At 39.6% G+C, this 13,125-nt stretch overlaps 1 protein-coding gene across 1 annotated transcript in view; it reads right to left on the bottom strand.

Moving 5' to 3' along the window:
- Window positions 1-12,709, bottom strand: part of LOC145491300 (lactadherin-like) — a 13,280-nt gene extending 571 nt beyond the window's left edge. Inside the window, exons 1-5 of the mRNA XM_081470468.1 lie at window positions 12,428-12,709; window positions 11,295-11,309; window positions 10,353-10,699; window positions 3,229-3,370; window positions 1,947-2,281 (exon numbers count right to left, since the gene is read on the bottom strand). Coding sequence (XP_081326594.1) covers window positions 1,947-2,281; window positions 3,229-3,370; window positions 10,353-10,699; window positions 11,295-11,309; window positions 12,428-12,479 — 891 coding nt within the window. The 5' untranslated portion in view covers window positions 12,480-12,709. The remainder of the gene's footprint in view (window positions 1-1,946; window positions 2,282-3,228; window positions 3,371-10,352; window positions 10,700-11,294; window positions 11,310-12,427) is intronic.
- Between the last annotated feature and the right edge of the window lie 416 nt (window positions 12,710-13,125).

The raw sequence follows: 13,125 nt of genomic DNA, 5'->3' as shown, positions 1-13,125 counted from the left end.
CATAACAACTGAATGTTACAGGTTATTTCAGACTGAGGTTTCCAAAGATTACCGGAAAATGTCGGAGATATTCCGAAGGTAACCAAAGCTTGAGTAGTTTTAACTGAAGTTTAATTTACGACGCTGGTCAAATTCGGGCCCAATACATTCCTGATGAATTTTATAAGTTTTTCCGCGAGCGGCTGACAGAGTGAATCAGTGAAATTTAAGAATTTATTACATCCATTCGGAAATCACTGGCGATACTTGCAATCTGGTTGGCTCTCAGCAGTGCGATTCATTTAGGAAACGCTTTCTTTTTTGTTTTGTTTTGTTTTGTTTTGTTTTGTTTTGCTCTAAATCGCATCTTTTCCCCAGCCATAAGAATGGAATCTTTAATCTTTAATCATTATTTATACACGGTAAAAACATCAGGTAGAAAAAAATTACGTAATAATGACTAAAAATCCAAATCTTAACATTATATTAACTTACATTAATATGCCATTAAGAAAAATCCTGGTTTCCATGATTGCCGTGTTTAAAAATTATGGTAGAGAAGGCGTGTAAATTTGTTTAATGAACCAGACTCCCCAATATTGCTTAAAGTAATCGATCAAGTTGCAGGAAAGCCAGTGCGATTTACATACAAATCGCGCTATTTTTTGCATTAAATCGCATATTTTTCTGATACAGTGAAACCTCAATTGAGCGGACCCCCAATTAAGCGGACGTCCAATATTAAGCGGACACTAAGCCGGGTCCCGGAATTTAAGTCTTATATTTCCCTTCATAACAAAACCCCTATTCAGCGGACACCTCTATTAAGCCGGCGAGGACACTAAAGTAAATTGTTTTTGGCTAATTTCTATCGTTAAAAATCTCTATTAAGCGGACACCCGACTGAACTGACAATGCAGTAGTATTGGATTACGTCCTCGCTATGTGTGGATGACGAGGAAGAGAAGGCACTGGAATTAAAATCGGACCGGGAAGCGCTACAAATGGCCGAAAAGCTTCTCGAATATGCAAGATTTAAAGAGAATGAGAAGTTTTCGCTGGTCCTGTCTAAATCAACAGATCTGGCTTCAGGAAATAGCTATTCGAAACCAGAGACAAACTTCAATTTATAATTACTTTAAGAAATAACTAATTTGTACACAAACATTAAAATAGTCCATGTACAGCGCGTATTATCGTTGCTGTTATATTTTTTGAATTTGAATAACAAATCAAAATTGCTAATGAAAGGTATTGAACTTGAACTCTGGATAGCTTCCTTAACAAAATGGAGCTTTATCACAGTACAGAGTAGCCGTTGAATGTTAATCGTTAACAAGCATTGCGCAATTTTTACAAACGTCTATTAAGCGGACACCTTCTATTTAGCGGACACTTGAGAAGGTCTCGAAGGAGTCCGCCTAATAGAGGTTTCACTGTATGTAAAAACGTTTCCGATACCACTTTTTTTTAACGAACCGGCAACTAGATCAATACAATATTGGCACTGATTAAATCCTTAATGGTATCCATAACAAAATTCTCGATCGTGACCAGTTTTTCGCACGTCAATTACGCGCGTTTCAATGGCTTCCTTCTCAATGTTTCCCGCAGTTATTAAAAGTTACAGCGCTACTATTTCGCTCAAAAGAAGTTTTGAATTTCGAAATTTGCTATAAAAACGATTTAAATTGTTACTAATGAAAATTAGTAATTAAACCTCTTTTCGTACAATTCAGGGAATAACCGTGCAATTTCTGGTCTGAAATTGTACTTGTGATTTTAATTCGAACTCGTGCTGCGCGACTTGTTCGATTTTGGAATCACGCGTATGGTTTGAGACCAAAGTGTACTCCACCCAGTTTAATTACGATTATTTAAAAAAAATCAAATAAATTATCCACACATGTGTCCAAGTGATATAATTCTCAACCAAGTAATACTCTCTATATAAATATATTACTTACATAGCCATTGTTGTATGACTCATAGCTTCCGCCTTTGACTCTAGAGGATAGCGTGTAACTGGTGATCCACCAGTCGGCATTGTCTCGGCCCTGAGTTGCAACTCCGGTGACTTTGGTATTTTCGGCCAGGTCAAATTCGATCCACTCCCCTGTATTGGATGACTTGGGAGACCATCCACCGATAAAGCTTCCTTGAGTCACTAGACGCAACCTTGCTCTTTCTGGTCCATAATATGTGTTATATTGTGAAGAGGAGACGATTGCACTATCTGGAATCTGGTTCACGTGTTCTATTCCAAGAGCCGTCGCGCAAACGATCTCTGGTTTCTCGAATCCTGAACAAAAAGATGTAATGAAACAAACCTCAGTCTTGGAGTACATTATTTTTTTTTTTTGAACATTTCATATCAAATGGCATTAGAGGTAGGTGAATATAGATAGTAATATGTGTCTTTTGTCTCTAGCTAGTGAGAGAGTGGGGGATGTTTATTATCAAGACTTCGCTCTAAGAACCGCATTATTACTTATATTTGCCAAGCTAAGAAACCATGATCTAAATCAACGTCTCTTTTATTTGCTTTTTTGTTGTATAACCATTTTCTGAAGCCACTTTCCACGAGCTGCCAGGAGCAATGAAGAAGGAGAGCGTTATAAAAATAGTCCTTGTCTTTTTTATATACATTTCCGTAAGTTCTTCCAAAACAGTAACTTAATTAACTTTAGATTATTATCCAACTGCAGCGAATACCGTCCAAATAACAGTACAAATATACAGCGATACTGTACAGTAGAAAACCTGTTTGCCGTATAGGTCGGCGCGCGCACGCAAAATTGTCACACTGTCCCTCTTTCATTGATAAATTTATTTACTACAGCAGTTGGATAATAAATCTCTTGTTAGATGTTTTGGTGTGTAGTATCGCTGTATATTTTTACTCGTTGTTTGTATTTTGACTCGCCCTACGGGCTCGTCAAAATACGGCACAACTCGTTAAAATATACAGCGATACTACACACCAAAACATCTAATAAGATATATGTATTATTAAATTGGTTAATGTAGACCTTAAAATTTACATATATTCATTTATTGCTCTAGCTTGTGCTATGAGATACGATTTTCATTTTTAAGATGGCCTTTAAAAGATTTCTTGCCATCTGTAACACTTCCTAGGCTCTTATTGTGGATATCACGGAACACTTGATCCAATAACTTTTAAATAATACGTTATGTTCACAATAGAAAAGCAAATGTGGGTTATTAAAGTTATCTCGTCCTTACCTTCTCTGCAGCCATAGAATTCCGCCCGCAAAGAGATGTAGCTGTGCCAAGTAATCGGGTTTATTCGGATAACTTTGGCAATAATCGGATTTTTAAGATCATGACTAACGACAGTGTGACGGTCAAGGTTACCAGCAAAAATCTGAAACAGAACAAAGCGAAAGTGACCCGACTAGACGATTTCAGTCTGCATGGGTGGGTTTTCGATTTGTATTTGTTTTCTTCCTTATTCAAGAATCTTTTAAAGAACCCCTCCAGTTGAAGAGGGTGGGGCTACCCGATGAATTTTCATACGCCTGCAAAATAGCTCCATCTGAAGGTTAACCCCTAACTTTTGCTAGCAGTGTAGGAGCCTACATATTTTGTGCATTAGCCTTTTCACAGTGTAAAAACGCTTGTCTGTCTTTTTGATGCCGAGAACCTTCTTTCGTAGTCATCAAACCACTGCGCAAACCAAATCTTTCAAGTGTTTATGGTTTGAATGGTATACGCCCACTTTCACATACAATACTGCATGGCCAAAAGAGATGTCTCCCTTTGTTATGTAATCCCTACCACCATTCTTCCGTTACAACTTCGAACACGAACAGTTCTGCTCAGGTCTTGATACCTGTTCTAATATGACCAAGAGCGATTCTCTTGGTGTGCCATATGGACTTGAGTTGCTGCAATTTTTTTTTTCTTTTTTTTTTAATTTGCGACGATTTAGAATACTTATGTCCCTATCCTTTTAAATACCACAAGGATGAAGAGACACCCCTTTCGAGCGTAGTCGTCTCTTGTATCCTACTCGACCATATGAGTGTCATCCTCTGTCATCGAAGGCCGATTGTACGCCAGTTCATAGATAAAGTTCAAAATAGACGATGTGACACAATAGATACACTTGAGGCGTAATTATTGTCACCACACGGTAGAGTGAGAAAGTAGGAGATTGTATTCACTGTTTAGATTGATAGATATTAGGGATTAAGAGTGCCTGCCTGTAAAAATCAGGCAAATTCTTAATTGCGCGGCAAGGGTCGAAAATTCGATTTCGCTCATATTCTTGTGGTAGATCACAGGCGGCCCAAGCTCACGATGCGAGGAGTGCGAACGTTCAGCGCGTGAAACGTGACATATTTACCGCCGACATCTACAATTACATAACCACCGAGTTTGGTTACGCGAAACGTGACCTTCGCCTTGCAGCATATGGTGGTGTTGTGTTACAACGGTTTGAATTTATAAAGGTTTGTATGGGGAAAAACGGTAATCGACATTATAGCTGAAATTTTGATATTTTTGCAATAAAAATGACTTACCTCAATGCCTTGTTGTCTTTTCTATTGTCATCTCGCTTCTCAGCTCGATCCGAAGCCTCTTAACCGAGTTATAGCTTTCTGGTTTTCCTCTACTAAGAAAGAGTAAAGGCTACACACTCGATTCTGGACTGATCCCCGCTCGAAGCGAAAAAAAAACAACACTGAAATCCCGCCAGCCGCCCCAATTCCTCCGCAGAATCATAGCACAGGGTTAAGCGCTCCCTTTTAGTCAAATCCCAAGTCAAATTCATCTCTACAGCTCACGATACAAAGCTCTGAATCGAAGAAAGCTAACCATCCAGAATCAGTGATCATGCTGCCGGGACCAACCATGGACACATTAGAAACCCGAGCGGAATGCCGGGCTAACAAATTGACCCTGACCAGGGGAAGGGAGCGCACAGTTCTCGACAAGCCAGGTACTTTGCTTGACGGTCCCCTGGGTAGATTTTAATCCAGGCCGCCGACGGAGCATTCCTGGTTGTTATGACAAGCCAATCAGTCCCTAGGGGACCGTGGAGCAAAGTAGCTGGGTTATTGAGGACTGTGCACTCCCTTCCCCCAGTCAGGGTCAATTTGTTCGACTGTGGCCATGGATGGTCCCGGCAGCATGATCACTGAGTCCGGATGGCTAGCTAGCTTTCTTCGATTTAGAACTTTGTAGCATGCGCTGTGGAGATGAATTTGGCATGGAATTTAACTGAAAAGGAGCGCTTAATCCTGTACTATGATTCTGCGGAGGAATTGGGGCGGCTGGCGGGATTTCAGTGTTGTTTTTCTTCCCTTCGAGCGGGGATCAGTCCAGAATCGAGTGTGTAGCCTTTACTCTTTCTTAGTAGAGGAAAACCAAAAAGCGATATCTCGGTTAAGAGGCTTCGGATCGAGCTGAGAAGCGAGATGACAATAGAAAAGACAACAAGGCATTGAGGTAAGTCATTTTTATTGCAAAAATATCAAAATTTCAGCTATAATGTCGATTACCGTTTTTCCCCATACAAACCTTTATAAATTCAAACCGTTGTAACACAACACCACCATGTGCTGCAAGGTGAAGGTCACGTTTCGTGTAACCAAACTCGGTGGCTATGTAATAGTAGATGTCGGCGGTAAATATGTCACGTTTCACGCGCTGAACGTTCACATTGAGATTAAAAAAATAAATAAATAATAACTCCTCGCATCTTGAGCTTGGGCCGCCTGTGGGTAGATAGGCTAGGGCATGACAAAAACTACTGGATAGTTTTTTTTGGCAAAATATCCTTTTATTTCAAAGAAATTGGCAAATTACCAACTTCCGTTAAAATCGTCATTTGACGCACCATTTTATTAAGCAAGTTTGAGAGCCTCGCACGCAAAACCACATCATTCTTCCGTCTTTAAAACACTCAAATATTTTTGTCCAATGTTTAAATGTGTACTGGGTTGGTTTTAGGGAATGTTGCGTTGTCTTTTTGGGTGCAAAATAATTAAATTTCGAAGACAGGTATTTCATTCACTTAAAAGTACTTCGTGAATATAATTGATTTTCACCATGTGCGAAGCCTTCAAATGGATTAAGCTTCTGGTGGTTGAATCGCAGAAGGATGATCTACAGATTCCTGTAAAAATTTCTTTGGGCAAATGATTGTGAGCGTCGACGCGAGAGCTTTTTAAAGTACGTCAAAAATGCAAATATTTGACCATCCGTCGTCAAATTTCAATGTACGAGTTAGACGTATATTTTAGCATGCGCCACATGACTTGACCTATAATAAGTTGAAATAGACACAGAGCTGGTAATTAACCGCGCGGCCATGGGTCGAGCGCGGTTCATGGTTTACCCGTGGTTTTTTCGTAGTTTTGTCTGCGACCAGACCCAAGCTTCCACTCGGCCAAATTTTGAGTCACGCAACCTGTGATGTTTACTCGCCAAAAGCTGTTGAAACATTAATAAATCTCATCTCCGATACTGACTTTCGCGGGAAAAAATTAAAAACCCAGCGTTCGTCAAAAATTATATTTTTTCACCAGAAATTTAGCTCGGAACATATACATATTTATATTCCTTTGAATCGTCGATGAAATGACCTTTTCCGGATATTTTTTCTTTCGGGGTCGACAAAAACCTCCGATTACAAAATCACGCCGAACCCACACGTTGCAAAAAAATCTCTTCAAAACCCTGACTTCGAAGCGATATAACACTTCAGCGTTAATAGCTACCACACATCGGCAGGCGGTAAATCTATTCGTTAACAATCCAGTTTTATCGTGTTAAAATTTCAGCGAAATCGAACAAAACCAGAATTAATTCGAATTTTTTTGTGACCTCACTCCCCAGACTTGACCTAACAAAGGAAGCCACCGTCGCCCATAGAAACCGAAAAACACGAACATAACAAAGCCGAACGTTTCGGCCAAAAATCTCCAGAATTATCGCCTGAGAGCTTAAAGTTGAATGGGAACATCTTTTTCGAACTTTTTTCAACTGATTTAGACGAAAGACTGGCCTCGGCGGGCTACAAAAAAGACCTAGAGAAAAACGGAACAAGACAGGAGAACAAGCCGATAATATTTCATCGCATGGCTTTCGGCACGAAAACGAAAATACAGCTTACTTCTGGATAAATTCAGCCTTAGAAGCCAGCAACCGGCCCCAAATTACTTTCTGTATCCTTACAAATGTCTTGATTTCCATCTCCGAAAGATTTTGCCCCAATTTTGAGCAAATAAACATTTCGTCGACGGTGACCGCCATTACGTTGGCTTGCATACTAAATTAGCTAACTTGACAAAATTCTCCCGTGGGGGGGATATGACGAAAAGAGCTGAAAGATGGCCTATAATTGGCTAATGATGAGATCATCCCACTGTCCAAATTTGGTGAGAATCGAAAGTAACGCCAATTTTCTGTCACGTTTCCAATCTGTGGTCACTGGAGTGACCAAAATCGATACATCGGTCGGGATAGAGTTTTATTATTAAATTATATGACTTGTGTGACTACTTTACTAGCCCTTTACTCGTGGAAAACACCAATTAAATTTAATCATGACCTTTAAGAAAGAAAGCTGTTGTTAATAGTGTTATTATCGTGTCATTTATATCGTTCATGCCCATACATATCCCGAAGAAAGTTCTACAAAGATTAAGACCATTAGGTCATCGAAGATTTGTCAATGGCTACCACTGATGGTGCAATAATACAGTTTGTGTTGATCAAGTGATGTGATGTCTACCGTAAGAAAAGAATCATCAATGACTACTTTGGAATGTGCACTCCGTTCCGACGGTAGTGCTAAGCAAACAGTTAAATTTTAAAAGCGCGGTTATAAGATCTAACAGATCTTCTTGTTTCCAAATGTTCTAGCCTTATTTGTTGCAAAAGGCAGGTCCAAAGCCGATTTGACGTGTTTCTAGTCAATCTCCCACCATTCGTCGCATATAAAGCAGAAGTTTGCTTTTGTTTACACAAGGTTTACGTCCGGCGTACATCGCCAACTGTCAACCTATTATTCGTCGAATACCATGGATCTGTGACCATCTTTCTGCGCATATGAACATCACTGCATCTAAAATGGCTGAGTCATTTGTAGGTAGTTGCTTGCTTTGCACTGCGCCAAAATAATGCGTTTGATCGATTGCTGACCATTGCTGATAAGCGTGTCGGCGCAGCACAATCTTACAGCCGTTATTTGTTCGTCACGCAATGCTGTCACGGCATATGCTGCATATTTTGATCCATTTTGCCGTAGAGCACTCTCAGGATAAATGAAACAATTTAATCATTGTTCATCTGTTTGTTCATATATATAATAATATGTGTATATTTATATAATCGTGCTCTATAGTGTACGTGGCCTCGGTCCAAATCACGTTTGTTGTACGTTTTGATGTTTCAGACAACCGCTGATAAAGCTAGTGCCAGTACTCACTAGAATTTTAAAAAAATTGCCATGAAACAAATTATAGATCAATGAAGCAAGAACTAACTGAAATGAAAATAGGAAATCACAACGTGTCTAATTCATGAGAAAAACAGACTAAATTTAATTAGTAATTACGCGAGTAAATAGCCCTGGCCATGCCATTTTATTTGGCGTATTTTGTTTGCCTAGTGGCGAGGCATCGGTATGTTTGTAACAGAAAATAGAGGACTGTTGTCAATACAGTCCAAAATTATTGTCAGTAAAATATTGTAAATAAAACACCTGTTGACCGGTTACCTCCGCGGCCACCATTTGGTCGTTCCGATAAGGGTTTCACTATTGTCTTTACCCCTATCATAGGGGTAAAGACAATTCAGCGGCCACCCAAAATTTAAACACTTTGTTTTGGAAAGGGCGATGGTAGATAAGGGTCCGAAATTGAAGGTGTATGACGAGTGATAATTCAAATACACGTCTATCATGATTGTCTTGAATTCACTCCACGTTTACCAAGAAATTTATAACCCGATAGTGAAAAATTAAATATTCAGGGTACACCTCTATTTAAGCGGCTAGCCCCATAGTAAGCGGTCACCACCCATTTCCCCGGGGGTAGCCCACTGTATTACATGTAAATCAAAAATAATTGCACAGCCAGCGCGAAAAGAGCTAGGTATGAGTTTAGCGTTACAGTATTACGCAGGCCATGTAGGTAGCGGTGGTCGAGTAAAAGATATCAACAGGGGCAATGGTAAACTATTCATTCTTCTCATTTCTTAATTTAATCTCTTCCTACTCAACACGATTGTGTGCTCCCAGTGGTTCCCAGCTTTACCGAGCCTTATGTATTAGGATAGAAATTGTCCTACCCCTACCCCCTAAAATGGGATGACAGTATTGCGTGACGAGAAAGGAACCGCTGCAAGCAAGGATTCAAGCCATCAAACCATGATGATCAAACGTAATATTTTGGTGTAGTGCAAAGCAAGCAACTATCTACAAATGACTTACCCGTTTTTGACTTAGATGCAGTGGTAATCATATGTGTCGAAAGAGGGTCACAGATTCATGGTATTCGACCATTAAATAAGTTGACAGTTGGCGATGTACATCGGACGTTATGTAAACAAAAGCAAACTTCTGCTTTAGGTGCGACGAATGGTGAGAGAAACACGTCAAATCGGCTTTGGACCTGCCTTTTACAGCAAATGAGGTTAGAACATCTCGAAATTATCAGCTCTGTGTCTATTTCAACTTAACATTGGTCAAGTCATGTGGCGCATGCTAAAATATACGTCTAACCCGTAAATTGAAATTTGACGACGGATGGTCAAATATTTGCATTTTTGACGTACTTTGAAAAGCTCTCGCGTCGCTCACAATCATTTGCCCAAAGAAATTTTTACAGGAATCTGTAGATCATCCTTCTGCGATTCAACCACCAGAAGCTTAATCAATTTAAAGGTTTCGCACATGGTGAAAATCAATTATATTCACGAAGTACTTTTAAGTGAATGAAATACCTGTCTTCGAAATTTAATTATTTTGCACCCAAAAAGACAACGCAACATTCCCTAAAACCAACCCAGTACACATTTAAACATTGGACAAAAATATTTGAGTGTTTTAAAGACGGAAGAATGATGTGGTTTTGCATGTGAGGCTCTCAAACTGGCTTAATAAAATGGTGCGTCAAATGACGATTTTAACGGAAGTTGGTAATTTGCCAATTTCTTTGAAATAAAAGGATATTTTGCCAAAAAAACTATCCAGTAGTTTTTGTCATGCCCTAGCCTATCTACCATGAAAATATGAGCGAAATCGAATTTTCGACCCTTGCCGAGTTATTTTCCATTTTTATGGACAGGGACTCTTAATATCTTATCTAAATCGGGACTATAACGTCGCATACCTTCTTCACATTGTTTTCTTTGTAGTCTTCAAAGAAAACATCATCGTGGCTGAATGACAGACTGTAGCTCGTCACCCACCAGGCCCCATCTTGCCTTCCTTGGGTAGCTAATCCGGTCACCTTTGCATAACTCCCAAAGTCGACTCCAAACCACTGAAATTTGTCATTCCTTGACGTGGCCCAAGCACCGTACTTCCCACTCTTTGCCTGGAAATATAACCTTCCATTTCTTGGACCCATAGAGCTAACATTGTAGGAAGTGGAGGCGCTGAGAGCGGAATCCGGGATTTGGTTGTTTTGCATTCCCAGTATTTGCGTGCATTTTTTGGTCGTTCTAAGAGTAAAACCTGACCGAGAAATCATACCAATAAATGGAAGAATAGGATGTTCTTAATGTCCTCTTAAACATCAAATATGTCAATTCAAACGTCAAAGATAGTGTTCATCCGATTTCTGAAGTATGAAGCGACTAGGAGTATTTCACTGAGCTCTCTCTGGTTGGGATGCTAAGCAATTGCAGGGTTACCGTCAGCATTAAATTTTCTGGTATTCATTTTCTCACCTGGGTGAGGAGAGGCACTGTGCCTTGGTTGGGATGCTAGGCAATTACAGGGTTACCCTCAGCATTAAATTCGCTGGTACTCATTTATACAACTGGGTGGAGAGAGATACTGTGAGGGTAAATTGTCTTGCCTAAAAACACAACATATTGTCTCCGACCAGGCCTCGAACCTGAATCGCTCGATCTGGAAAGGAGCGCACTAACCATGAGGCCACCGGTGTTTTTTCGTTGCGTTAAAAGAGTTTTTCCAATGTGTCTATCACCTTCATTTTCTTCTGTCGTTATTCGTATACACCAACAGAGTCTGAGGCTTTCAATCGACAGCAAACGATATTTCACGTTTTAGTTTAAGACATGTTTTAAGTAATTTTTGTACATACCTCCAGCAACTAAACCTACAGGGGGAAAAGAGGTTTGAAACAATTAGTGATATGCTATTTACGTTAGTGATCATTAGAGAGTAGGGGGTGCTGTTCTTTAAACTGAATGTTTTAGCCTCGGGTCTCAGAGGCGTCTTCAAAGGCGTTGTTTGAGGACAAATTACATATGCTCCCATTCTTCATTCTTAGTTACATCAAAAAATACCGCAAAAAATAGAACTGCTAAACTATGGTATCAACAACAGGCAGGCAATTAACCAAGTCATCTTAGAATTTCTCTCAGGGAATAGCGAATATGTAGCAATTTGGTTATCAAACGGAGCAAGATGAAGGTTTCAAAAGGTAGAAGGTGAAAGATTTAACCGCTGATTAATGGCACACCAGGGAAGGTATCAGATGCGATGTAAAGATGTTTTACAAATCCTGGCCTAGACCTTGACAAGGCCTGAACCCACTGAGCTAGCATAAGAGACGTTTAAGGACCCGTCCAAACTATACTTGAGGAATTGTAGGTTTCATTCTGAAAACGTTTCAAATGTTTTCCGTCCACATTACGCCAGGGGAATTTAAGAACATAACAATCGGGGGGCAGGAAAATCACCTGAATATCGCGATGACATCGTTGCCGAAAAGCTCTCATTTCAAAATGTTTCCGTCCATACGAAAACAAAACGTAGGTGTTCAAATTACTCCGGTTTGAAGAGCGTTTTCGAAAAGTTCCGTTTTCGTGACGGATTAGTGTGTAACCGCAGGAATAAAGCTGCGTTTTCAAATTTCACCGGCTTAATTTGGATGTGGCCTAGATATTCCAAGACACTCTGTTCGCTGGCTGTGTTCTGAGTTATTTTCTTGGTTTTTGGCTAGACTATAGAACAAACTATCCTAAGTCTTTTTGTGCTGGCACACGTACAAAATTCAAGTAAGTGTTGATTTTTTCAAGATAGTCTCGCCGATTGTTTCTAATTCATTCTGTCACCCGATAGAAGAGCCAGATTTCATAGAACACTAAGACGTGAGCAATCAATTTCGTGTGATAATTTATATATATTAGGTAAAAGTGAATTTGTTACTGGTGAAAGTTAAAGTTTTCACAGGCCAACATCAAATTAAGACGTAGGTAAAAACCAACTCACCAACTCCGAGGAACAATTTCAACAAGAGTGCAATTTTGACTCCGGCGTCCATCTTGAGGTATTTTTACGACACGGCCGCACGCCCCAAGGAAAATTATAAAGTGTTTCAGTTTACAAGGCAGTGCTGTTATGTGGATCCAACCAGGGGAAGTTAAAACGACAAGAACCAATTATATTTTAGAAAGGAGTCATGCCCACACAAATTTTGCTTAATTTGACCAACCAGTGACGGGAAAATAACAATAGCATTTTAAGTTCCTAGGGGTGGAGAGCTTCAAGTTAGGCTGGCTTGCATGTGACCTTGGTTACCAAAGTTTTATAGTAAGAAGTTCCGCCCGTTTTAATTTCGTTTATTTGTGTATTTGTTCAAATAGCAGTTTGTTTTGAGACCAACGCTGAGCTCGAAATACTGCTAATATCCATACAAAGGGTACTCTATAGAGAAATTTATGGCTAGCAAGAATTTCAGGGAAATATGGGCAAGAATTTTCGACGAAAGAGGTTTCATGTAAAGAAAAATTTCGGAAAAAGTCCTGGAGTTTTCGTCTCCTTTTCGAGGAATAGTTTAACTGTAATTAAGAAGAATAATAAGGAGATGTTAACTTGTGTGCGCCGTAATTAATACCACTGTATTTCAAAAACAGTTTTTCGGTCGTATAAAATTTCTGCAACAGATTTCACACAAAGTGCTCGTGAAA

Source organism: Orbicella franksi, chromosome 6, assembly GCF_964199315.1.
Source record: "Orbicella franksi chromosome 6, jaOrbFran1.1, whole genome shotgun sequence".
Classification (NCBI taxonomy): domain Eukaryota; kingdom Metazoa; phylum Cnidaria; class Anthozoa; order Scleractinia; family Merulinidae; genus Orbicella; species Orbicella franksi.
Note: the sequence above shows the minus strand (reverse complement) of the source record. Positions and strands in the feature narration are given on the sequence as shown.